Source organism: Eubalaena glacialis, chromosome 10, assembly GCF_028564815.1.
Source record: "Eubalaena glacialis isolate mEubGla1 chromosome 10, mEubGla1.1.hap2.+ XY, whole genome shotgun sequence".
In the NCBI taxonomy this organism is placed as follows: Eukaryota; Metazoa; Chordata; class Mammalia; order Artiodactyla; family Balaenidae; genus Eubalaena; species Eubalaena glacialis.
In genome coordinates this window covers 56,488,825-56,515,953 of record NC_083725.1, presented here as the reverse complement: position 1 = coordinate 56,515,953, position 27,129 = coordinate 56,488,825, and the positions used below count along the sequence as shown (strand labels likewise).

At 34.4% G+C, this 27,129-nt stretch overlaps 1 protein-coding gene across 4 annotated transcripts in view; it reads left to right on the top strand.

The window, feature by feature from the left end:
* TMEM135 (transmembrane protein 135) overlaps nucleotides 1–27,129 on the top strand; it is a 252,500-nt gene that overhangs the window by 64,334 nt on the left and 161,037 nt on the right. For all 4 annotated transcript variants that reach the window (XM_061202749.1, XM_061202751.1, XM_061202748.1 and 1 more), the window contains exon 4: nucleotides 2,834–2,867. In XM_061202749.1, the coding sequence (XP_061058732.1) occupies nucleotides 2,834–2,867 (34 nt within the window). The remainder of the gene's footprint in view (nucleotides 1–2,833; nucleotides 2,868–27,129) is intronic.

The window sequence follows — 27,129 nt, the reverse complement described above, 5'->3', positions numbered from 1 at the left end:
ATTTTAGAATTGAAAGGTAACTTAGGACTTCCCTGGTGGCGCAGTGGTTAAGAATCCGCCTGCCAGCGCAGGGGACACGGGTTCGAGCCCTGGTCTGGGAAGATCCCACATGCCGCGGAGCAACTAAGCCCGTGCGCCACAACTACTGAGCCCACGTGCCACGACTACGGAAGCCCGCGCGCCTAGAGCCCGTGCTCCGCAACAAGAGAAGCCACTGCAATGGGAAGCACGCGCACCGCAACGAAGAGTAGCCCCTGCTCGCCTCAACTAGAGAAAAGCCCGCGTGCAGCAACAAAGACCCAGTGCAGCCAAAAATAAATACATAACTAAATAAATAAATTAAAAAAAAAAAAAGGAAATGTAACTTAGTAATGTAAAGATTTTCTGCTGTAGAAGCAGTGCATTGGAAAGAACGTGAAACTGGAGTCAGACGAACTTGCTTTTTGCTGCTTTTGTATTTTTAAGGAAACCACTTCTTTGATTCTTGGTTTTCAATAGAGTGAGGACAGTAGTATCTGTGTTACACTTCATAGAACTAGTGAGAGGATAAAATCTGATTTCAAAATATTAATTATACCTTGTAAATTATTAAATTTTATACAAATGTATGACAAACAGATCACGTCTTTGCTTGCTAATAAATTAGTATCATTAATTGGCTCTCGCTCTGTCTGGTGGCTATCTTTTGTGATTATATTTCTATAATACATGTTTATAATGTGTTCCTTTTTATAAAACTGGGTTCCTCGTAACACCTTGCTTAGTAATTCTACCATTTGCTTAGTGTCCACAGATGCCAGGTACTATTATTGCAGGTCTGTGAAAATGTAAAGGTTAACAAGATAATCTTTGCTCAATAAAGGTAAACACTTATAGATGGAAGCTAGTGATGATTCTGGAGCTGGATTACTGTTAATATTAGAGGCAGAATGAGATTAGTGGAACAAATGTTTTTAAAGATAGCATCATACATTAGTTCACTTCATAATGAAAAGTATTTTCAGGAACTACCACTGAAATTACAGAAATATTTTTATTTTGGTTTTGTAATGAAGAATTTTTTTTTTTTTCCTTCATACGTAACCAGCTGTTGGTAAGAATAGGTATCACTTGAGAAGGATTTAACTTCTGTGTATGTGTGACTCTTGGATGATGATGTTACCCTAACTTTTCTTGATATTTTATTTAAAATAAGTACTATTAGAACATCTTTGATTTAGAATTTGGTAGGAACTAATAAGATTGGTAAGGATTAGTGAGAACAATTTCAATTCATATGTACAAATCATAGAAAAGAAGAGCTAAAAGGGACCTTACAGATCATCTTATCACTGATTCTGAAATTCTTTTTTAGAAGGTCAGTAGACTTGTCTTGTTCTGCTGAGGTGCATTAGGACCTGCTGAAGAGGGACATTGCTGGGGGGGTATGGCCCAGTGGGTATGCCTAGACCGCCTCCTCCTTTCAATCAGGGTGGCCCAATGATATTTTTTATATATTGCTGATAAATGTAAGTTTTTTTCTTTAAATAGTTTTTATGTTTGAAAATGTAAGTTAGATAACTAGTTTTGTTCCCTTATTTTTATGACAAAATTACAGGGTACCAGAGAATTAAAGTTAACTGGAACCCTGATTTCCTAACTTCACTTCAGCATTGTTCACTTATATCGTACTGCCTCCATGTGGCTTTAGTAAATTAAAAATCCTATTAAGCCATGTTAAATGATGAGCACTCAAGACTTTGTGTGACTGGGTCTGACATCAAGAAGATTTGATGGATGATGTTAATATCAAGACCTGGCATGATATTTAAGTGAAAGTGATTTGATATTGTTGCTTCTTTTATATATAAAGTAGTAGTTTCTTTGAGTTCTAAAAAAATGTTCATAGTTGAAACTCAAATAAGTTATTATAATTTTCAGAGTTTGTTATTTGAACTCTGCCCTTGAACTCTTAAAACATTAAAGACTTCTTTCTTAGAGGATAGGATGTGTTTCATTTATGGTCTCATGTGCAGATAAGTTAAATAAAGTGATTAAGGGCATAAAATTGTCCTTATCTTTGAGTTTCTAGATGAATTCTCATTAAGTAAGAGTAAGTATGCATTTAGTAAATATGCAGTTTTTCTGTAAAGTGAGTGTTTATAGAGCTTTTGTTTGTCCTTTGGCATTAGAGAATTAACTTACTGCCTGACTTTTCACTTAACAATGAAATTAAAACAAGGTGATTTTGTATGATTTGTAATGGCATCTAATGAACAGTTGCATTGTGTGTGAAACAAATAGAAGATCTGTTTTTTTAAAAATAAATATGCGTTTAGTTAGAATTGATATGGCCTTGACATTTTTGGCAAGATGAATTTGTTAGGATTCTTCATTAAATTTAGAATTCTCTAGCATAAACTTAGACTAATAGCAAATTGTACCTCTCTTCCTATTAATAGATAATAAGGTATTAGTAGTTTTAAAAATTGAGATGTAATCGACATATAACATTATATTAGTTTCAGGTGAACAATATAATAATTAGATATTGGTATATATTGCAAAATGATTATCACAGTACGTCTAGTTAACAATTACTAGGCAATAGTAATTTTAAAGAATTTTAATTAACGAGCATTAAACAGAATGTTTAATGACTACAGATTAGAATGACTTGTAGAATCTATTTACAGCCAACTATTAGGGTACTGAAAACTTAGATCAGCATAATCTATCCCTTTTCCACAACTTCTGATAATTGTTTTGGTAGATTTCTAAAAAAATGATAAAGTGATTATTAAGTCAAATTGATGGTTAGTCTCACACTGTCTCTTCTTAAAATTATTTGCAGGAGAGGGCTGCTCACAATTTATATGACCAACTTGGTGAGTAATTCTTTTTTTTTTGCTTTGGAGGTTTTTCCATGCACTTTTTAACCTTTTTTTGTTTGTTTTTTTGAATCAAGTTCCCTTAAAAAAAAAAAAAAAAAGAAAACCTACTTAAATTTGAGAATATTTTCTGTCTCTGTTTTAAAGGATAGACTTAAATGTTTAAAATAGCTTTGATGCTCTCTGGTTTATTCCTGTCACATATGACTGAATTGCACTTACTTCAGGAGGAAGATGATTCACGGCCCTGTGTCCTTCATGACTCTTTTTTCCTTGAAGATTAGATCTTCATCTTTGATAGGGTATATATCTATATCTGTATATGTCTCTCTATATATCTTTAATTTCATTTCATACTCTGCTTCTATTGCTGACTTCTTGTGGCAAAAAAGATTTAAGGATGAGCTTTTATGATGCACAGTTTTCTTGGAATCGGAATAGCATTCATTCTATCTCTAAATACCGAATATATTTAATAATAATTAGCTAGGCTTCTAAATTTCTAAGTTTTCAGAATTGAAATTAATGCTGTCTAGTCTGATATTTACTGTAAATATATAATCAAGGTTATATGATTTTCATTGTCAAGTTCATATTTTAAAAACATATTTGTATTAAAACCTTTTAAAGTTGTTTAATAGAATTGATAGGCGACATTGAAAAATTCAACTAAGGAAAGATGAATTAATTATGTGTTTACCTAAGGATAGGTTTTTGAATTTTGTAACAAGGGAATGTAGTTAAGGGTTGTATTCAGCAACTTATTTCAGTTTTAAAATATTTAATTTTTGCTCTGTTCTTATCATGTGTCAGTTACTGTGCTATATGCTGGAAGGCAAGATGAAGACAGTCCTTGTACTTATGGAGTTTGCTGTCTAGTGGAAAAGTCACAATAGAAATAATAATGTTTGAAAAGGACTGAAAGATGAATTATAGGGTGCTGTGGAAACCATAATAGTAGCACCAAACTATGCTAGGTGCTGCTTTCCTTTCTGATTTTGTAAAAAACTTAAAAATATTACATCTGCATACTAGAATAGATTTGAGTTTTAATGCATTTTTTTTTCTTTTAGTCATACACATGCTTTTCTATACTACCACATGATGATACTTTAATACTGAAATACTATATGTATTTACACACTTATCTTAAATTCTAAGTAAACTTCCACAAACTTTTTTTGTGTTGCCTCGTTTAGATTGGAAATTCCTGGAGAGAAGATATTTGATTTTGATTGATATAATCAATGTTGGAAAACGCCCTAAAAATACTCTATTTTTTTTAAGATTAAACTTTTTATTTTGAAATAATCATAGGTTCATATGCAGTTGTAAGAAATAATAGAGAGATCTCATGTTACTCTCTACCCAGTTTCCCTTAATAGTATTATTTTACAAAACTGTAGTAGTATCAAAATTAGGATATTTACATTGATATTTACTGTAGTCAAGATAGAGAACATTTCCTTCACAGGGATCCTTCATGCTGCCCTTTTGTAACTACATTTACTTCCCTCTGACCCTTACCTCCCATTCCTCAACCTTTGACAACCATTAATTTATTCTTTATTTCTGTAATTCTTTAAATTCTATAATCATTTCAAGAATGATGTATAAATAGAATTATATAGTACATACTATTTGTCATTAGCTGTTTTCACTCAACGTAATTCTCTGGAGATTCAAGTTGTTCGGTATATCAGTAGTTCATTCCTTTTTATTGCTGAGTAGTATATCATGGTATGGCTGTACTAGTTTATTTAACTATTCACCCATTGAAGAACATCTGGCTTGTTTCCAGTTTTTGGCTATTACAAATAAAGCCGCTATAGATATTCATGTGCAGGTTTTTGTGTGAACATGAGTTTTTATTTCTCTGGGATAAATGCCCAGGAGTGTAGTTGCCAGGTTGTATGGTAGTTGAATGTTTAGTTTTTAAAGAAACTGTTAAACTGTTTTCCAGAGTGGCTGTACTATGTTGTTTTGATAGTGTTCCCAATTTAGAATAAACCTTTGAATCTCTCTATCTTTCTAAATGGGAAACTTTTTGTGTTAACATTAACATTTGTCTGTTAAGCAGATTTGTACTTTTTATGTCCAGATTAATAAATTTCAGTATTAGACAAGTTTTTCAGAAAGTGCAAAATATGAATTGGTCTTTTATCTTTTGTCAGCCAGGGTCTGTAATTTAAAAATTTAATGAGATCAAAGGCTTTACACATGGATTTTTGACTATGTCCAAAGGAAATGAATTTGTACATGATACATTCTGGATACTAATGATAGTCTTAGTATCTTCATCGTCCCTTCCTCTGAATAGAGCCTTTTATTTATACTATTGCTGTATAACTATTACTTAACTAAGAGGGTGGTTAGTGCAGAATAGGTAAGAAATACTTTCAGAGACTGAGTTTAACCTTAAGAAATAACTTTGTTCTGTAACTCTATTATGTTGCTCACTAGACTAAGTTGAGATTGTTGGCTTATTTTAACATCAAAGACAAAATTTCTGAATGTTGGGAGGTTTTATTTTAAGAAAATTATTCATTGTATTTAGGTATGTGTTTCTGATTTGGAAAGTAGAGAAAAACATGAAGAAGAAAGTAAAAATCATCTGTAGTTTTACTGTGTAGTAATTACTAACATTTTAGTGTTTATTTCTTTATTCCCTTCCCTTTCCTCCAATGTACCTATATAAATACACAAACATAGATGCACATTCACATTACACATTATATATGCATTAAAAAAAAATTGGGGGCATACTGTTTTGTGACATCTTTTGTTACTATGCCATATAGTTTTGATTGCTCATGGTATTAAATAATCATTTTTTGAGGGTGTAATCCTACCTTTTCACATACTTCTTGGTTATATTTTCATTATATTGGGTTGGTTTTATACATATACACATATATACAGTCCTAGTCAAAATGTTGGGTGACAGTAAAATACTCTTTGGTTAGTAATAATATCATTTTGTTAGTTTTGGCTGTGACAGTTACCCACTCCTTATTTTGATCAGGAAATTTCAAAGGCGTTGCCATGCCTTTGAATGAATACCTGATAGAAAAATATGCAAAACTGGCTTTGTATTATCTTTATCATCTTTGTCTTTATTTTTATCAGTGAACACTTATTGAGTGCAGAGCACTTTGCTATGTATTTGGACACAAATACAGCCATCATTCTGTCCTTGAAATTAATTTAGTTGAGGGAATAAGGTATATCTAGATCTGGATTTAAAATGAATAGGTAATAAATAGTCCAAGATAGTGTATTCATGTCAAATATATGATTAGACAGTACAGTCTTTAGAACTGTAGGAAAGGGAGTTATCTTTGGGCTGGGGAAATCAGAGAAGGTTTTATGAATTACATGGGACCTGAACCTTGAAGAAAGGAGAGGAATCGGAGGTAGCTCCATCTTAGAGATGTGTCACTGGTGATCACAGGACAAAATTGTTGCCTTTCCAAGGATTGCCAAGTTGAGGCCAAGGTTTAGGAACAAAAAAAAGAATAAGCAACATTTGCTGAGTATCTACTCTGTGAGACACTGTTGGTGAATTGGGGTTACCAAAATAAACAAGGTATAGTCCCTGCTTCCGAGGACCTTATATTTTACTGAGGGAGAGAGAGATGTAAGCCTCATCTCTGTTTTTTAGCATTGATAGTTGTCTCGAAACAGGAAACAGGACAGTGTTTATACTATGTAGTTGTGAATATAAATTTTGCTAATACTGTGTTTATGTTAGTGTTGTAGGGGGCAGGTAGAGAGCTACATACTCTAAATAAGGGACATCTCTATTAATGCTTTTGTTATTATAAGAAGATCTTCCCTTGGGCTACTCTTATTACTCATGATATATGTCAGGAAGCCCTGGTAAGTCTCAGTTCTTAGACCTAAGTAATTTATAGCCTTAGCTATAAATGTCATAAATTATAATTAAACTAGCAGTTTTAAAGATTACAGAGTCTTACAATTTAATATAATTTAATTAATACCCATGTGAAAATGTCATTGATTTCTTGTTCTATGTTAGCAAATTTTAGAAAGAAAAGTGTACAATTTTAAAAATTGTATAATTCTTTTAGATTTTTAGCATTGTTAGAGAATTAGTTATTAAAGGGCAAAATGTATAAAAGGTGCACAGAAAAGGTATGAAATAAAGAATTAAATATTTTCTCTGGCATTTGCCCAAGATATGGCTAGAAGATGATGGAAGTGTTTTCCTGGGGCTAATATGCCAGAGCCAGTTACCCACAAGAACATAAGCTGCTAGCATTCAACTTTGCCACAGTATGATTTAAAGGAGCATACGTAAAAGTTTGCATTTACGTGATTTCCCTTTATTTCGTTGGTTGTGACAATGACTGAGGATTCCAGTTTTTCAAAATTTATCATTTGCTGCTAATAGTTATTTAGGATGTGATGTCAAGTTCTAGTTCATTTCTGTTTCATTTAATTATAATTTATGACATTAAAAAATCTTTCTATGTTAACTCCCTTTGAAAACTTCTCTCTGCTTTATGCCACCAAGCATTCAACAATGCATGCATTTTAAAATTGTAAACATATACCTACAGGCTTGTCTCTAGCATTTGTTTTTTAATTTTGAACATGCAGTGTCTTTGATTAAAACATTTGTATTTGATTTTTCAAACATAAGGTTTGAAAATGTTGATTCATAAGTTTTCTTGTAAGACCACTTCAGTTTAATTAGATCCAGCAGATATTGATTATATATCAGCTATGCTAGGCACATGAGGATACAAAAGAAATACAAAACGGATTGTAAACTAGTTGGAGAAATTTGACAGATGAACTCGAAAAATAATAAACTGAAAGTATTAAATTCAGAAAACAATTATAAATACTCTCTTAAATTGCCCCCCTAAGCCTTCCTTTTGCAGCAAATGACATCAACCATCCATCCAGTTGCTCAGGCCAGAAACTTAGGAGTTTTAACTCTTTTCTTCACCTTATACTCGGGCCAATCCATTGTAAAATCTTATTCTACTTCAAAAGTATACTCTGGATCTTACAGTGACTCATTACCTACACAGCTATAACCAGAATCTGAGCCCTAACATCTCTTGCCTGAGCTGTCTGAATAGCCTGAATGGTTTACATCCTCCCACTCCTGTGTTCTTATATAGTCTGTTTTCCACATAGCAGTCAGAGTCATTGGGAATGCAAGTTAGAGCTTGTTGATCTTCTGCTTAAAATTCAGAAAAACCTTCCCATCCCACTTCTCACTGCACCCCAGATACAATTAAATGCCTCACAAGGCTGCTACCTCTCTGACTTCATCTACTTTCTTCTCATTCTTTACACTGGATTTCTTTTTGTCTGTAGACTACTTGAAGCTTATTAGTCCTTTGAAGCCTTACCACTTGCTTTTTGTTTGTTTGTTTTTTGTTTTGTTTGCTTGGAAATCTTTTTCCCTAGGTTTTCCTTGGCTAGTATCTTCTCCTTATATGGTTCTTAACCCATTGTTACATCCTGAGAGAGGCCTTCCTTTACTATCATAGTTAAAGCAGCTTCACCTCACCTCTCTAACTCGTAATCTTTTTCATGGCACATATAAGTAAATTAAATTTTTAATTTTAAAATTAAATTTTCTTATTTGTTGTCATTCTTCCCTCACTGTATATAAGCTGCTTAAGGGCAAGAATTCTTGCTTATTCACTGACATCCCTAGTACCTACAAACAGTGTTTAGAATATATGCTCAATGAATAATTTTTGAATGAATGGAGATTGAAAGCAAATACTCTGGAAAATGGCAAAGATGAGAGAGAATGACCCTTCTCTTCTAAGTTGGTGAACATAATACCTGTGCTTCTTCCTTCCCCACCCCCTTCCATTAGCCTTGAGACCCAAGTTCTTTAAGCCAACCAAATGACCTTGTTTTCCCAAAGGAAGGTAAACAAAAGTGGATCTTTCCTCAGCTGAGTTCCTGAGCTAGTAGATTCCTTTGTTGGATGCTTTTTTTTTAAACAAGTACCAGAATTAGGGATGCTATTCCTCTCTCTGTTCTTACTCTGATTCTTTGAGTCACATTGAGGAATGTGCTTCTGGTACCCAATATAACATTGGGCAATGTTGAGCTCTTATCTTCATTTGGTAGAAGCTGAGATACTTTGGTATCCAAGGTGAATAGATTCTTGAAAGTTGCCATGGCCCATTTGATCACAAAGGCAGACACGGAGCATGAAAAGGGGAATTATTAGAGACGCCCTCTTATTTTCTTTTACTGGACAATTTAATACTGCGTTTTGAAGATCTGTCCATATTGTATTTACTTTGAACTTGACAGCATGTTTTCGAGACCTATGTGTGTTGCTTTATATCCTTCCACTGCATTGCTCTGACCGCTGCATAGTGTGCCAGAATATCCATCCCCTATATATACCTTATAATAGCTTTATTGAGATATAAATCACATACAATAAAATTTACCCCTTTGGAATTTACATTCCAGTGGTTTTTAGTACATTCACAGAGTTGTGCAACCATTACCACCATCTAGTTCATCTACTACATTTTACTTGTTCATTCTTCCAGTGATGGATATCCAGATTGCTTCCAGCTCCTCAATATCACAATCAATATGGTGATAGTCATCTTTGTACATGACTATTTTGTGAATTTCTCTGGATGTGCATGAATAAAGGCTAAGAAGATGGATTTTTAGATCCGATACTTTCTGGTAAAAGGACAGAATGGCCCAGAACGTGAGAAAATATCATTATTCTAGTAGTTCATTTGGAGGTAGATTTATTGGTACTTTAGGAAATAATTTTGTCTTTTGCTTCTTTGTCCTGTGTTTCTTTTTCAATGATTTGATTACTCATCCTAAGGATTTTAGGGTTGGAGGCTGACTTTGAAGCTAGTAGGTACTCTGCTCTAAGTGGCTTGAAGGACCACTACAGGGTCAATTAGGCCAAAGGAAAAAAGGGTGCAGTTTTTCTTTAGGCATGAGTTTTTATCATAACTACTCTTTATACGCCTTTATTTTCTATTTGCCTTGTGAAGATAATATAAAAATATATCAAAAAATTGAAAGAGGCAAATGTAAATCATTAAAAAAAAAAGCAGATGTGAGGAAGCAGAATTTTACAAAGGAATATAAATAAAAGAAACAAAGGAAGGCAGTGTGTAAGAGAAGAGAATGCAAAATAAAAAACAAATCATATAATAAACATTTGGCTTTTGTTGACACCTGAAGGGTGATGGGGCTCCTCTACTGCTGGGTGCACGTGGTCTGTACTAACACCCCTGGTGGGGGGTAGGGGAGCCCAGGCCTAGTTTCAGCTGGTGGGGATGAAGGTCCCAGCTCTCTCCTTGGTCTTCCCTGACTCCTCCCCATTGGGGGTGTTCAGGTGCCTTGTCACAGCCTTGTGAGGGTGGAAGTCTAGGCTGTCCACTGGCCATTGCGACGGGGGTTGGGCCACAGTTTTTTCTGAGGTGTTTGGCTGGAGTCAAATGGTTATTGTCTGTTTTCATAGGCTGCCCTTTGGCTGGTCCTTTAGGAAGACAGAGAAGGTTTTTATTTGTGCCTAGTAGCATTTCTGGCTTGCAGGTTTCGTTAACTCTAGGACTGGGATATTCAAGGCAGAGAGAAAACCTAGGTACTTACCACCATGTCATTCTTTGGATCACAAGGTCTCTAGATGGTCTACTGCCTTCTTTCCACCTTTCAGTCTTTAAATATTTGTTTTATATATATAGTGTCCAGTGTTTTTGGTTGTAATTAATGGGAGGAATAGGGAAAATATGTATACCTGATCTTCCCAGAAGCGGAAGTCCTTCTTCACATATAATTTTTGTATATTAGTCAGAAATAATCAAGTACACAAGGGAACAAGGCACCAAGATCAAGATCTGGCAGAAACAATAAACAACAGAAGCAGACCTACAGAGACTTCGTGTATTGGAATTATCTGGAAATGTAAAAACAAGTGTGTTTAAATGTTTAACGTAAATGATGACTTCTGATTCAGGCCAAATTAGAATAACAGGGAACAGATTTACTCTTCTGCCCGAAACAACAAAAATCCAGACAAAATAAATGAAACAACAGTTTTCAAGCCATTGTACATTAATCAGTGAAGGACTGTGATCCGTGAAAGATTAGAAGCTAGTGAGATGAGCCCTGTGATTGCTTGGCTTACTACCTGGGGGGCATTTCTGGGCCATGGCAGGGTTGTTGAACTGAGGCAGAGCCTGGCTATATCCCAGAGTTGACAAGGCATAGCTAGGAGTCCAAGGAGACCAGAGTTTGCATGTAGTGGAGGAGAAAGGTAGAGAACTCCAGAGGGGTACAGAGGGTCCCAATGAGTACTCAACTCAGTTTTGATCAGTGAATGCATGAGAGGAAGCTACCTGAGGCTGGGGAAAGAACCAGAAAAACCCATTAGAGGGAAAAATCCTCTGAGCTCATGCAGGGCTAGGAATAGTTGCTGTTCCTACCACTGAGAGTAGAAAATTTCATAATTCACAGGGCATTGGGAAGACTGCTTAGAAGGATTTTACCTCAGTGTGGGGCACAAGTTAGTCCTACACTAAACACTGCTCTGGCCCCAAATTAGAAAAAAAAAAAAAAAAAAAGCAAGGCATGAAAGGATCTGAGTCCCAAAACAAACCTAATCTAAATAAAATTTATGGGAGTACAAAAATATACAGAACCCAACAAGGTAAAATTTATAATGTCTGTCATACAATAAAATATTACTAGGCATGAAAAGGGTCAGGAAATATGACCCATAATGATGAGAAAAACCAATCATTTGAAATCAACTCAGAAGTGATACCTGTGATAGAATTAGTAGACAGGGACATCAAAACAATAATATTTATGGTATTTCATATACTCAGGAAGCTAGGGGAAATATTGAACATGTTTAATAGAGATATGGAAGATATTTTAAAACACCCAAAGTTAACTTTTAGAGATGAAAGCTATAAAATCTGAGTGAAAAATACACAGGATAGGATTGATGGCATGTCAGACCTTGCAGAAGAAAAGATTAGTGAACCCAAAGGCATAGTAATAGAAACTATCAATGAAACATCAAGGGAAAATAAAAAATATGAACAGAATATTAGTGATCTAATAGGACAACTTGAATTGGCCCAATATGCATACAATTGGAGTCTAAAAGTGAGAGAGAGTGAGCGAGAGGGAGGGTCAGGAAAAGCATCTGGAGAAATAATGACTCAAAATGTCCCAAACTTGATGAAAGCTCTAAACACTGTCATCCAAGAACATAAACAAACCTCAAGCACAAGGAACATGATGGAAATTAATCATATAATAGTCAATTAAACCAATGAGAAAGAGAAAATCTTAAAAGCAGCGAGAGAAAAGAGAAACATTTCATACAGATGAATAGAGATAATGACGACAGCAAATTTATCATTGGGAACAATACATATCAGAAGACAGTTAAGCAGCATCTTTAAAGTACTGAAAAAAACAAACAGTCAATGTAGAATTGTATACCTGGCAAAATATCTTTAAAAAACAAAAGCAAAGTAAAGACTTTTTCAGATATACAAAAGCTGAAAGAATTCATCACCAGCAGACCTGTACTAGAGGAAATGTTAAAGTTTGTCAAGAAGTTTTCAGGGAAATAATAGTAGTTGGAAATCTAGGTCTACTCAAAGAAATGAAGAACACTGGAAACGATAACTATCTGCGTAGATATAAAAGATACTTTTCTTATATATCCCCCTATAAAAGTGTAATTGACTGTAAAAATAATAGCAATGTAGTTTGTGAGGGTTATAACATATGTAAAAGTAAAGTGATTAACAACATTAATACAGAGTTCGAGAGGGAAGAAATGGAAGTGTAATGTCAGATTTTTATACTATATGGGACATTGTGTAAATCACTTGAAGGTAGACTGATGATTTTAAGATGTGTATTGTAAACCTCAGATCAACTCAACTATATGTAATCTACAAGAAGCCCCTTTAAAAGTAAAGGGACAAATAAATTTAAAGTAAAACAGGTTAAACGTGAAAGGTTTGACAAATGATATATTATGCTCACTCTAATTAGAAGTAAGCTGGAGTGGTTATATTAACATTGGACATAGTAGATTTCAGAGCAGAATATTACCAGAGAAAAAGAGGGTAATTTCATAACAGTAAAGGGGTAAGTGAATTAAGAGGACATAATATTTTTAAATGTTTATGCATCTAATAACAGAGCTTCAAAATAAATAAAGCAAAAACTGACAGAACTGCAATGAGAAATACACAAATTCACAATTACACTTGGAGATTACAGCATCCTTCTCTCAATACTTGACATAGAATGTAAAAAGAAGATCATTAAGGATACAGAATCCTTGAATAACACTATTAACTAACTTGACATCATTGACCTTTACAGAGTTTCTACACAACAGTATGGAGTGAAAATTATTTTCAAGCGTCATCAAAATTTACCATATTCTGGGCTACAAAACAAGTCTCAAAGGATTCAGGTCATATCATACAATTTATTGTTTGGCTTCAATGAAATTAAATTAGAACCAAAAGGTATCTGGAAAATCCCCCAATATTTGAAAACTCATGTACTTCAGAAGATATCAAAAGTGAAGCTAGAAAGTGTTTTGAACTGAATGAAAAAGCAAACATAACATATCAAAATTTGTGAGATATATTTACTGCCTACTTAGAAGGATATTTATAGCACGAAATACCTGTTTAGAAAAATAAAGAAAGGTCTTAAGTCAATGACTTCAGTTTCCAATTAAGAAACTAGAAAAAGAAAAGCAGTTAAACCCAAAGTAAGCGGAAGTAAAGAAATAATAAATATTGGAGTGGAAATAAGTGAAAAAAATATTAAAACCAAAGAAAAAAATCAACATACCCTAAGCTAGTTCTTTGAGAAAATGAATAAAATTAATAAACCTCTAAGCCAGACAGATGAGGAAGAAAAAAGATACAAATTACCAATATCAGGAATGAGAGAGGTGATATCATTATAGATTATACAGGTAGTAAAAGTACAGTAATGTGGTATTTCGAACAAGTTTATGTCCATATATTTGACAACTTAGGTGGAATGGTTATATTTCTTAAAAGATACAAACCACCAAAACTCTCTCAAGAGGAAATATGTAACATGATCAGCCCTGTATTTACTAAAGAAATTGGATTCATAATTAAAAACCTTTTCCTAAAGAAAATTCCATGCCTTGGTAGCCTCACTGGTGAGTTTTAATAAATATTTAAAGAAGAAGTAATTCTAGTTCTACTTATTCCACTCAAACTGTATCAGAAAGTTGAAGAGAAGCAATCACTTCCATATTCATTCTCTGAGGCCAGCAGAATTTTGATACCAAAACAAGACAAAGACATTACAAGAAAAGGAAACTACAAACTCAGAATCCTTCATGAATTTAGATATAATATTCTTAACAAAATTTTAGCAGGTCAATCCAATATTATATTAAAAGAATAATATCATGACCTAGTGAGGTTTATCCGAGGAATTCAAGTTTAGCTTAACATTCAGAAGTCAATTAATGTAATTGACTTATTAACAGATTTAAAAAAAATCATCTCAATAGAGTCAGAATAAACTTTTGATAAAATTCAACATTCATTTCTCATTAAAATTCTCATAAAACTAGATCAGTGGTTTTCAGTCAGGAGGAGTGATTTTGTACCCCAGGAGTGATTGATATTGGCAATATATGGAGATATTCTTGATTCTCATGACTGGGTGAGTACTACTGGCACTCATCAATTTGAATCCTGGTTTACTACTTACTACCTTTTGTCTCAGTTTCCTCATCTGTCAAATGAAATAATTAGTATATTATTTTTTTGGTGATTATTATGAAGATTAATTAATGTGGTCCAAGAGGAATAAGAAGCCCTTAAACCTAATATTTCTTTACTGTGATAATCATTCTAATAAATAAGTAATTTAAAGAAATATTTGATTGCACATAGAGCTCTATTTTTGACTGCTTTTTAAGGGGTGTGTGTGTGTGTGTGTGTATGTTATAATAAAATGGGTAACTAATTACAGATACATTTTAAGATTACAGACATTGTTCCAAAAAGGAAATAATATCTGGGTTATTAGCATTGCATAGTCTTTTTTTTGTTTGTTTGATTTTTATTTTATTTATTTATTTATTTTTTATTATATTTTATTTTTGGCTGTGTTGGGTCTTCATTGCTGTGTGGGGCTTTCTCTAGTTGTGGCAGGCGGGGGCTACTCTTCATTGGGGTGCGTGGGCTTCTCATTGTGGTGGCTTCTCTTGTTACGGAGAACAGGCTCTAGGCGCGCAGGCTTCAGGAGTTGTGGCACGTGGGCTCTCAGTAGTTGTGGCACACGGGCTTAGTTGCTCCGCGGCATGTGAGATCTTCCTGGACCAGGGCTCGAACCCGTGTGCCCTGCACTGGCAGTGGATTCTTAACCATTGCGCCACCAGGGAAGTCCTGCATAGTCATTTTCATAATGTGTGATTAGTTTCCCAAAATGCTTGCCTGAAAGCTGACGTGAAGATAGGTTCTGGGACCCGGACCTGCCATAGGTGCCTTATTTACTTGAATCTAGGTATTCACTTTTCTAGTTCTGTATTCTTTTACTAAATCTATACTATGCAAGTCATTGTTAATGAAGTCTGGAACCATAGCTGTCCTTAACATGGCTATTGAGTGTATGCAGATCAGCGCTAGGAAGTGGCACTCCCAGCAAGGAAGAAGAAAGAAGAAATGCTTAATTTATTTTTTCCCTTCTCTCTGCTTTCCTTAGATAAGCCAAGAAATATTTGTTGAGGGTATATATATTTTTTGGTCATGAATTTAAAGGGAAATAATGAATGCAGTGTAATTTTTTTAAACCTTTCAGATATTTCATGTACGGGTTTACAGTATTTTTTTTTTTTTTTCTTAAAGAAGCTCTTCAGAGTCTGGGATTTTGTCTTCTACGTCTGTCTTTATAAATTCCTGCAGGAATAACCAGAATGCTTTGTATTTAATGAATAATACCTGCATAGTGTCATGTTTATTGCTTTAATAAATGCTTTTCCCATACTTTTTGCATTTAACATACTGAAACCACCCTGTTAAATAGGCATGATAGCTTTTATTATACCATTTATGTATTATGAAAACAGAGTTTGGAAGGATACGTGACTTCTGATCTCATACTGATGATATATGATAAGGTAATATTGAAAACTCAGGTTTTAGCTGGGTTTAGTGCTTTTTCTAGGCTACTGTATCCTACCTAAATGTTGTTGGTTGGTGACATTTAAGAACCTAGACTTTTTAAATGGATATTAAAAACAATCCTTAAATGTGGCAACAGTTGCAGTACAGAGCATGATTGTTTTCATTTATGGTCTTTTAATTAAGGTTAAATCTGGAGGTCTGGAATGTAATGGCAGTATTTTAAAAAATTTAGCACTGCTGTGACAGCTTTAGACAGTAGCATGGGCCATTAACTCAATACACTTCTGTGTTAAATCATTTTATGTCACTTTGTCAAGAGGTGAGCATTAATTGTATTTCTAGGAATTAAATTATTCAAGTGTGTTGCATTTTAAAATCAAAGGAAAAATAAATGACTTAGTTCAGTGGTCCCCAACCATTTTGGCCCCAGGGACTGGTTTCATGGAAGACAATTTTTCCACAGAAGGGGGTGCTGGTTCAGGCAGTAATGAGAGTGATGGGGAGCGATGGGGAGCGGCAGATGAAGCTTTGCTCTCTCACCCGCCGCTCACATCCTGTGTCCATGGCCCGGGGATTGGGGACCCCTGATTTAGTTTATATTCATTTAGCCAACAATTTAAGTCCTGAAAAAAAATTCTTTTACTGCTTTACTAAATTTTGTAGCTCCTTGGTCATCTAACAGTATTCCACTGGGTTTTTACGATTTTCATGTTTCTTGCATTTTGATATCCAAAAGTATGATCTAATTTAATATTTGGTAGTTTTTAAAAACAGAAGCAAAGAACTATGACTTTTATAGTGTGGCATTTATCATGCACGTTCCTATTGTGAGATACAAATTTAATTAGAAGGCTAAATATCATCTTTTAATCATCTATATAAAATTATTAAAATGCTTAAGTCATTCTTAAAGAAAATATAAATGTAAGGGGTAAAAACGCATTTACTAATTAAGGGTTTAAATACCTTAATTTTAAAATAATGGATTATATGTTAAATTTTTTGGAGGAAAATATGTAGATTTTGCCTCATTTGTGAAAATATATGACTGAATGGCATGTGATAAAAGGGGTCTGTGATTGTTTTTTCTACCAGTAAATCTTGTACCATTTAGTGGTACTTCTTAGCACTTTCGTAAACATAACATGAGCTTATTAAACTAACAATTAATTGTAGTGCTTATCAGAAATGATACATTGTTTGAGAAATTACATTTAGATGAATCCTACAATGTATATATTCTGCAATTTTTTGCACTGTGGCATAAGATACACTGTAATTGGTTCAATAAATTGAGCAGTACAATGAAGAAATTTAAGATATATAAATGGGTTTAATGTGTAGGAGAAAAGTGGCTCATTTGGAATATGTCTCTAAGGCATGCCCTTCACGCCTCTTAATAACAATTAGCAAAGCAGAGGATGAAAAGTCCTGGCCCAACTTGTAAATGCCATTTGGTGAAAGACAGTGGACTTCGTTATTTTCATTTTGCTGAAAAAGTTACAGGAGGCAGGTAAGGGCTACTTTTACTAAAACTTGATCTTGTATTTGTGAAGTATTTAAAGAAAAATAGAAGAGAAAAAGGAAAAAAGTGAAAAGGAAAGAAAAAGGCATTTATTCTAAAATGTACTTTGACCACACGGACCTGAATCTTTCAGGTCTGCCATTTATTATTTTACCTCTGCAGTTATTTTGTTGTTGTTGTTAGGTGGTTAATACGAATAGAAGTTTAATAAAGATATTTTAAAGATTTAGCTCTATTCCATAAAATCGGCACTTGTGACAGGATCTGGTTTATTGTAGCTGTTAGTGTTAAGTTGACTTTCTGTCCCTGGAACTATGGCAGCAACCTGGTACAGGTTAAGAGACAGAAAACATGGAAGAGTAGAAAGCAAACTGGTATGGAATCTGGAGACTTAAACCCTGGGATCAGTGATTTCACCAATTAGTGTTCATGCCATTTGAATCTGTGGCCCCTGATTATTAATCTGGGAACCCTGAGATCTTTTCAGGATTACTTCAGTACTTTGCTTTTGTCATTAAGAAAGACTTTCCAGCCACTGCTCCTTACTTACTGGTTGTATGATGATCTTGGTCAAACCATTTTACTTCTACCTCCATTTTCTCAGCTGTGAAATTGGGATCATAATAGCTCCTACCTCACAGAGTAATAATGTGAAAATTAAATAAGATAATACGTATAAAAGACTTACTAGTGAGTAGGAAGAGCTCAATAATGTTTGCTTTTATTACTGTTTTTGTCATTGTTTTTGTGACTGTGACTTTGATCATGTTTGTGAAGTCTTCACAGTATGGAAAAATGTTATCTGTGTTTCCAGGAAAAATGTTATCTGTGTTTCTGTGGAAAAATGTTATCTGTGTTTGTATATCTGAAAGTATACAAGTTGGAAAACTTGTATACTATGAAGGCAGCAAGTTTCCTTAAGTTTAGAACAAAATATTTATAGTTTGATCTGGTCTTGTAGCATCCTGGTAGAGAATTCAACTAAATTTAGGTATCTAAAAAGAATTCATTTAACTCTTGTTTCCCCCAGGGTCTATAAAGTAATGATTAGATAAAGAAGAGTTGATGTTCTGTTTTTATGTTGTTTTAGTAGTTTTGAATTAGAAATGAAAATATAATCATTGATAATACTGTATGATAAATTATACTTACTGTCTTTCCTCCAGGGAGCTCAAAACATTTTAGAAATGTAACTAAACATTTTATAGGCACTTTTAATTATCTCTTTTTTACTGAGGTGAAACATGGAAGGTATAAGAGTTGAGAATATTTGTCTTATCTGAGGGATTTGGATGTGCTAAAATATTTCTGCTCCCTGGGGAAATGTTTCTTTTATGCTATGGATATTACAAAAACAAATCTTAATTTGTCCTGAAATTATCAGGTAAATAAGATAGAGGTTATCTGCTGTGTGCAAGAAAACAAAGAAAACGTGAACTTGTTTGCCTTGTCAGTGAATTTGTTTTCCATGTCACTGAATTTGTTTTTGATGTCACTGTGCGACATCAAAGTCAGATTATAGACTGATCAGAGACATTATTAGGTTAGTCTGCATCTGAAATATAGGTTGCAATACAGAGACAATGTCACCTGATAACAAGTTATCTCTTAGAAAGAGAAAGAAAACACTCAATTGTGTCCTAGGTGGTGGACTGGGCAGTCATTTACTACTTGTGCCCTTCCCTCCTTTCTCTCGAATTTTAATGAAATGGTAGTAAACATTTGCAAAAAGGAAGAAGTCTTAAAAAATATTGCAATAGACTTAGATATTTTAATGAATTTCTGGAAACTGGAATTCTAATCCTAATAACTAAAATCCTAATAACTAAAAATCCAGGGAGGAATAAACCACAGTCTAGCACTCACAGGTGAATGCTACAGGAGAGGTTGGAAACATTCTTCACTGTAGAAGTCTGGAGAGACCGCAAACTGGGAGCTTGAAAATGAGCAGGAATCAGCAGGAGTGTATCTGGAACAGTGGAGTCATTTCCGCAAAATAGTGGGCTTGATTTAGGGTAACTTTATCCAGGAGTAAAATTTATTAAAGGATTTTGAGCATTTGGGAAGCTCTCATTCTTGGCTAGTTTATTTGCTCAATATTCATTCTGTTCAGATGAAGTCTGCCAGTCAGTATTCCTAGTTTACGTATATAATTGGCAGTTGGCTTCCCATTCAGAGAAGGACAGTGTTGGGCAAACAACCCCAGAACTGCTGCTGCAGTGGACATTTCTGGTGTGTGTGCATCCTCCTAGTTTTTCATTCATAAACATGAGTATACAACAAGTTTCACCAGGCATTTCGAGAAAATGAACAGCACAAAATAGATCATACCGAACAAGCATTTAATTTGGGAGAAAACAGAATTTAGCAATGGGAGTAAACCTGAAAAAAAAATTTCTTCAGAGAATTTTGAGAAAATATAGCAGTCACAAAATAAGAATAGATTTCTTTGTAAAAGAAGCAGTTAGAGAAATAAGTTATTCTCAGAAGTAAAAAATGTGATTGATTTAGAAACTCATAAAAATGAAAGGCTGAAAGATGAAATAGGTTATTGTGTAGAAAATAGAGCAAAAGCTATAGATGGAAAACACTCAAAGATAAATTGAGAGATGTGGTGGGCTGTTCTAGAAAGAGAAAATAAGATGGGAGAGTGGCAGGTTGGTCTCTCCAAGGGCATTAAAGGAACGTAGATCTTACTGACCATGTGTCAGACTCTACCAGGAAGCCTGCTTAGAAGCTGCTGGAACGCCTTGCCTGCAGATTTCCCAGTTGACCCATGGGCATCCTTAGTGCTCTGTGCCCCTCACCCACACATGCCCCCACACTGTAGTTGGCTCCTTATGCCTGTTCCTGATGGTGGTGAGGGTGAACCTTTACAGATGGCTGCTAAGCATGCAGAGAAAGCCAGCCTGACTCTGTGGGTCTGGGAGAAACCACAAACTTAAACATTCAGCACAACCTTAGGGAAAACGTAAGGAGGTTGGCTTTGCAGGAATGAGAGAAGGCATTCAAGCTTAAGAATTCTTTCATAAGAAGGAACAAGAAGAGTAGAGCAGTCATATCCATAGAAGAGGTTTGTGAAAGCCTCAGAATCCCTAATAGGGCTGACAGAAGGTATTTCTCTCCTGAAGCAAGTCAGTAAAGAATGAGGAGGTGACTGCATTTTCAAATGTGAAGACAGTAAAGCAAACTTCAAGGAACATGAAAAATCAAGGAAACATGACACCACCAAAGGAACAATTTTCCACTAACGAACCCCCCAAAATGAAGACCTGCAATTTGCCAGACAAAGAATTCAAAATAAGTGTTTTAAGGAAGTTCAGTGAGCTATAAGAAAGCACAGAAAGACAGTTCAGTGAAATCAGGAAAACCATATATGGTCAAAATGAGAAGCTTAACAGAGAGATAGAAATCATAGAAAAGAACCAAACAGAAATTCTGGAGTTGAAGAGTCAGTGAATGCAATGAAAATTGCAGTAGAGCTAATCAGCACTGGATTGGATTAAGCAGAAGGAAGAATCTGTGAAGTGGAAGAAAGGACCTTTGAAATCAAGTCAGAGGAGAACAAAGAAAAATGAATGAAAAAGAGTAAAGAAAGTCTATGTGAAAAATGGGATACCATTAAAAGAGACAATCTATGCATTATTGGAGTGCCAGAAGGAGAAAAGAAAGAGAAAGCAGCAGAAAGCTTATTTAGAGAAATAATGGATGAGAACTTCCCAAATATGGGGAGAGATTTAGAAATCCAACTTCATGAAGCTAATAGATCCCCAAACAAATTTAACTTGAGGTCTTCTCTGAGACACATTATGATACAGTTGTTGAAAATCAAAGATACAAAGAAAATGTTAAAAGCGACAAGAGAAAAAAAAATTCCTACGTGCAAAGGAAACCCCATAAGGCTGTCAACAAATTTCTTAGCAAAAACCTTGCAAGCCAGGAGAGAGTGGGATGATATATTCCAAGTGCTGAAAGAAAAAACCAAAAAAACAAAAAAACCCTGCCAACCAAGAATACTTTCCCTGGCACTTGTCCTTCAGAAATGAAAGTGAGATGAAGAATTTCCAAAACACACAAAACTTGGGACTTCCCTTGTTGTCCAGTGGTTAAGAATCCACCTTCCAGTGCCAGGGTCATGGGTTCTATCCCTGGTCGGGGAACTAAGATCCCACGTGCCACAGGGTAACTAAACCTGCGTGCCACAACTACTGAGCCCGTGTGCCTCAACTAGAGAACCCACATGCCGCAAAATACAGAGCCCACGCGCTCTGGAGCCCGCACGCCAGAACTACAGAGCCCACACACTCTGGAGCCCACATGCCACAACTAGAGAGCCCATGCGCCACAACTAGAGAGAAGCCCGCACACTGCAATGAAAAATCCTGCATGCAGCAACGAAGATCTTGCATGCCGCAACCAAGACCCGACACAGCCAAAAATAAAATTAAAAAAAAAAACAAAAACGAAGAAAAACCCCAAAATACAAAACTTGAGAGTTAATCACCACTAGACCTGTCTTACAAGAAATGAGGGAAGGACTTCTTCAAGCTGAGAAGAAAGGACACTAATTAGTAACATGAGAACGTATGAAAATATATAACCAAACGGTAAAGGTAAGTATACAGTCAAATTCAGAACACTAGTACTGTAATATGGTGTTGTGTTAACAACTTAACTTTGTTATAAAGGTTAAAGGACAAAAGTATTAAAAATAGCTATAGCTACAAAAATTTGTTAAGGTATGCACAATATAAAAAGATGTAAATTTTGTTATCAAAAAACAAAATATGTGGGGACTAAAATGGTAGTTTTTTTTGTATGTGATTGAAGTTAAGTTGTTAACAAGTGTACAGTGTACAACAGACTGTTATATCTATAAAATATTTTATGTAAGCCTCATGGTAACCACAAAGCAAAAACCTACAGTTGACACACAGAAGATAAAGAGAAGGGAATCAAGGCAAAACAGTACAAAAAATCATTAATTCAGAAAGGAATACAGCAAGAGAAGAACAGAGGAACAGGGAACTATAAAACAGCCAGAAAATAATAAGATGGCATTAGTAAGTCCTTACTTATCAATAATTAGTTTAAGTGTAACTGTAATAAATTCTCTAATCAAAAGACATAGAGTGGATGAATGGGTTAAAAAATCAAGACTCAGTTATATGCTGCTTACAAGAGACTCTAGCTTTAAGGACACATATAGGCTCAAAGTGAAGGGATGGAAAAGATGTCCTGTGCAAATGGTAGCCAAAAAAGAGTATGAGTAGCTATACTTAAATCAGACAAAATGGATGTTAGTCAAAAGCTGTAAGAGGAGACAAAGAAGGTTCTTCTGTAATGATAAAGGAGTCAGTTCATCAAGAGAGTAAATACATATGCACCCAACATTGGAGCACGTAATATGTTAAGAAGAAACCAACAGACTGAGGGGAGAAATAGACAATAGTACAACAATGACAGGGGACTTCAGTATGTCACTTCAACAATGGATAGACCAGGCAGCAAATCAGTAAGGAAACATTGGACTATAGACGAAATGGACACACTGTAGACAAAATGTGTTTGACAGATATTTTCAGAACATTCCATCCAACAGCAGCAGAAAAGATATTCTTCTCAAGAGCACATGGAACATTCCCTGGGATAGACCATATGTTAGGTCACAAAACAAACCTTAGACACTTTTCCAAGGAAGATATACAGATGACCAACAGGTACATGAAATGATGCTCAGTCTGTCTAATCATCAGGGAACTGCAAGTCAAAACCACAGTTAGGTATCACCTCACATCTTTTAGAATTGCCATTATCAAAAAGACCAGAGATAACATGTTGACAATGATGTGGAGAAAAGGGAACCCTTGTCACTGCTGCTGAGAATGAAAATTGGTAGCAACTATGAAAAACAGTATGGACGTTCCTCAAAAATTAAAAATAGAACTGCCATGTGATCTAGCAATTGTAATTCTGGGTATAGAGCTGAAGGAAATGAAATCACTATCTTAAAGAGATAACCTGCATTTCCATGTTCATTGTAGCATTATTGACAATAGCAAGATATTTAAAGAACCTATGTGTCTCTTGATGAATGAATGAATAAAGAAAATGCGGGGTGTGTGTGTGTGTGTGTGTATGTATGTTTGTATGTATGTATTATTCAGCCATAAAAGAGAAGGAAATATGCTATTTGGAACAACTAGGTTGGATATTGAGGGCATTAGGCTAAGTGAAATAAGTGAGAGAAAGGTAAATACTGTTTGAACTCACTTATATGTGAAAAAGCAAACGTTTATAGAAGCAGAGTAGAATGGTGGTTGCCATGGGCTGGGAGACTGGGGGAAATGGGGAGATGTTGGTCAATGGATACAAACTTCCAGTTATAAGATGAATAAGTTCTGAGGATTTAATTTATAGCATTGTGACTATAGTTAACAATATTGTATTATATACTTTAAAGTTGCTAAGATAGTAGATATTAAATGTTCTCACCATAAAAATAAAGGTAATATTCCATTGTATATAAAAAATAAATAAATAAAAATAAATAAAGGTAATTACGTTAGGTGATGGAGGTGTTAACTAACCTTATTGTGGTAATCATTTTGCATTATATATGTATATGAAATCATCACATTGTATGCCTTAAACTTACACAAGTTTCAAGTATATTTCAATTATATAGCAATAAAGCTGGACAAAAAATATACAAGCATATTATATAGATTTCTGGTGATAACTCAGCTGAATAACTAAAATCATAAATAGTTAAAGTAAGTTATGGGTGGCCAGTTGAACTTGGACTTGAAATAGTCACTTTTATTTTGTATCGTCTGACTGTTTTTCTCTTCCTCTTCTTTACTACTATTACTATTATTTTTTTTTGGAATTTTATTTATTATTATTACTTTACCCAGATGTGTTATGGGTTGGGAGCTCTCATTATCAAGATCACTGCTGTTCAGGGAGATCAGCTCAGTGCTTTGTGACCACCTAGAGGGGTGGGATAGGGAGGGTGGGAGGGAGGGAGACGCAAGAGGGAAGAGATATGGGGATATATGTATATGTATAACTGATTCACTTTGTTATAAAGCAGAAACTAACACACCATTGTAAAGCAATTATACTCCAATAAAGATGTTAGGAAAAAAAAAAAAAAGATCACTGCTGTTAGGATATATAGAATAGCCAGAATTAGTATAACACAAAATATTCACTAGTCCTTACTCAAACCAGTCTTTTAGGTTAGCATTGTCATCATCCTTGTCAGTCTGTTGTTGACATTTGACAATTCAATGCAAGTTCAATACAGATCATTGGAGAATGAAATTGCAGGTCTTGTAGAAGATACAGCATTTCATGAAACCCCTAAAAGTTAGTATTTATGAAAAAATTAAATCACTGGGAAATGTGGACCTGGCAGTTAACAGCTGAAGAAACGTTTTGAAATTTAGCTTTATTCTCAAGTTAAACCATTTCCTCACTATTTACTCTGAAATTTTAGTCCTTGTTTTAAGTCAACCAAAATTCTCTTTGTGGGTTTTTTTTGGTTTTAATTATTCTTGGATAATGTGGACCTTCTAAAGTCCTTTTAAAAATTCTTATTTAATTAAGGGGAAAAAAACTACTTAGAATGTGGCTTACGAGCTCAAGTATAGAAAATAAAATCAACATTCTTCTGCCAGTCAGTATGTTAGACAGTCCACAGGGCTGAGATTGCTTTTTAAAGTTTCCTCCAAGTGTCAGTGAGTTGTAGTTTGTACTGACAAGGTAAAATTTTATTGGTGGGAATGTAGAGCTTTCTCTAAGCTATTCACTGAGCTGTTTATGTTGGAATCATGGACTACAATGTAACACTTAAGCTGTTTTAAAATGTGTTACAGACTACTGTGAATAAGAAGAGCAAAAGAAACAATACTGATGCTGATTGCAAACTGAGGGACATATCTATACAGTGTATGGAAGTAATTGTACAGATTAGTCAACCAAGGATGCAGTACTTGTAATGGCACATTACTTTTACAACAGAGGCTTTGGCAAATGAGTTAGTCATACAAATAGCTAGAAAAATGGAAGTCTAGAGTAGACCACTGACCATAGTCCAGTATATTCATGCATAGTCACTTTTATTCGTTATCCTTGAACTCAAACAGAAGAAGAAGTTTGGAGGAACACTGAATGTTGAGCTTGATAAGAGAAGCCCTGGAAATGAATTTATAAAAAATGGGGACTGATTAGGCACTTAATGATATAAATTATATCGTAGCTTTAAAAATGTATTAAAGAAACTTATTTGCTTTTTAAAAGAGATTTTTATAAGCCAGATCTTTCTATACTGTCCATTATTTTGTTTAAAAAATTCATTAATAATGCTCAAGGTCTGTGACGTTTTAGTACCATCTTATTTGTTAATAAGTTAATTATTAACCTATATTCGAGATTATTTTAGTTTATAGATGTTTTTCTCTACATTGGAAATGTCTTTAATGACTTTATTCTTTAAAGATTTCTGTCTCCATATTTCAAGTTGAACATTTTTTAAGGTAAAATAAAGTGATTTTATTCGTCTTGAGAGCTATGGTTTATCCCTACCTTACCTCTTGCCAGTCTTTCTTTTTTTCGGTAAACACCTTTATAGTCACCTTCACTTTTTTCCTTATGCAATGGAACTATATTTACATTGAGTTTACTACCTTTGATGTCTGTAAATTGTGTAAGCTTAGCTGGCATTGACTTTTCTATTAATTTTTTACGTCTAGCTGATATTAGGTAGAAATACTTTAAATTTAGAAATATTCACTCTTTTTGCCATGCTGCGTGGCTTGCAGGATCTTAGTTCCCCGGCCAGGGATTGAACCCGAGCCACGGCAGTGAAAGCACTAGAGTTCTAATCACTGGACTGCCAGCAAACTCCCAGCAATATTCACTCTTAAATAGATGATGCAGCTTTTTTGGGAGTGCTGTTTATAAGAGAAGTTTTCTTATAACTTCAAAATTTTCCTTTCAAAACAAAAGAAAGTTTTATGCACACAGCAATTTTAGTTTAATGTCACAAATGAAAATGAAAAAGAGCAAAGCCTGTAATATTTAAATTAATTATTGGGCTGGTCATTTTTGAATCTCAATCTAAGACCTTTGGGAAACTTGTAGCATAGTCTTAGAAATCCATTAAACATTAAATTGATTTATGTAGAATTTGGTTTAATGCATTGGCAAAATAAAACAAAAATATCAGTCTATTGTTTACTTTTCATTTTTCTAAGAATATAGGTTAATTTTAGTTACTTTAGCAAATCTGAAGATTAAAAACAGGTTTATAAAATCACTTTTCAGTTTTCACTTTTGAAGAAAATCAGACCAATTAAAATTCATTCTGTTTTAAGATTAGTCAAGTTTCATATTGTTTTATAATTTTAACCCCCCCACCAATTACATATACATACATATATACGTATATATGTGTGTATATATGACCGTAGCTGTTAATTGGTGTGCTACAGCTTCGTGTATTGAC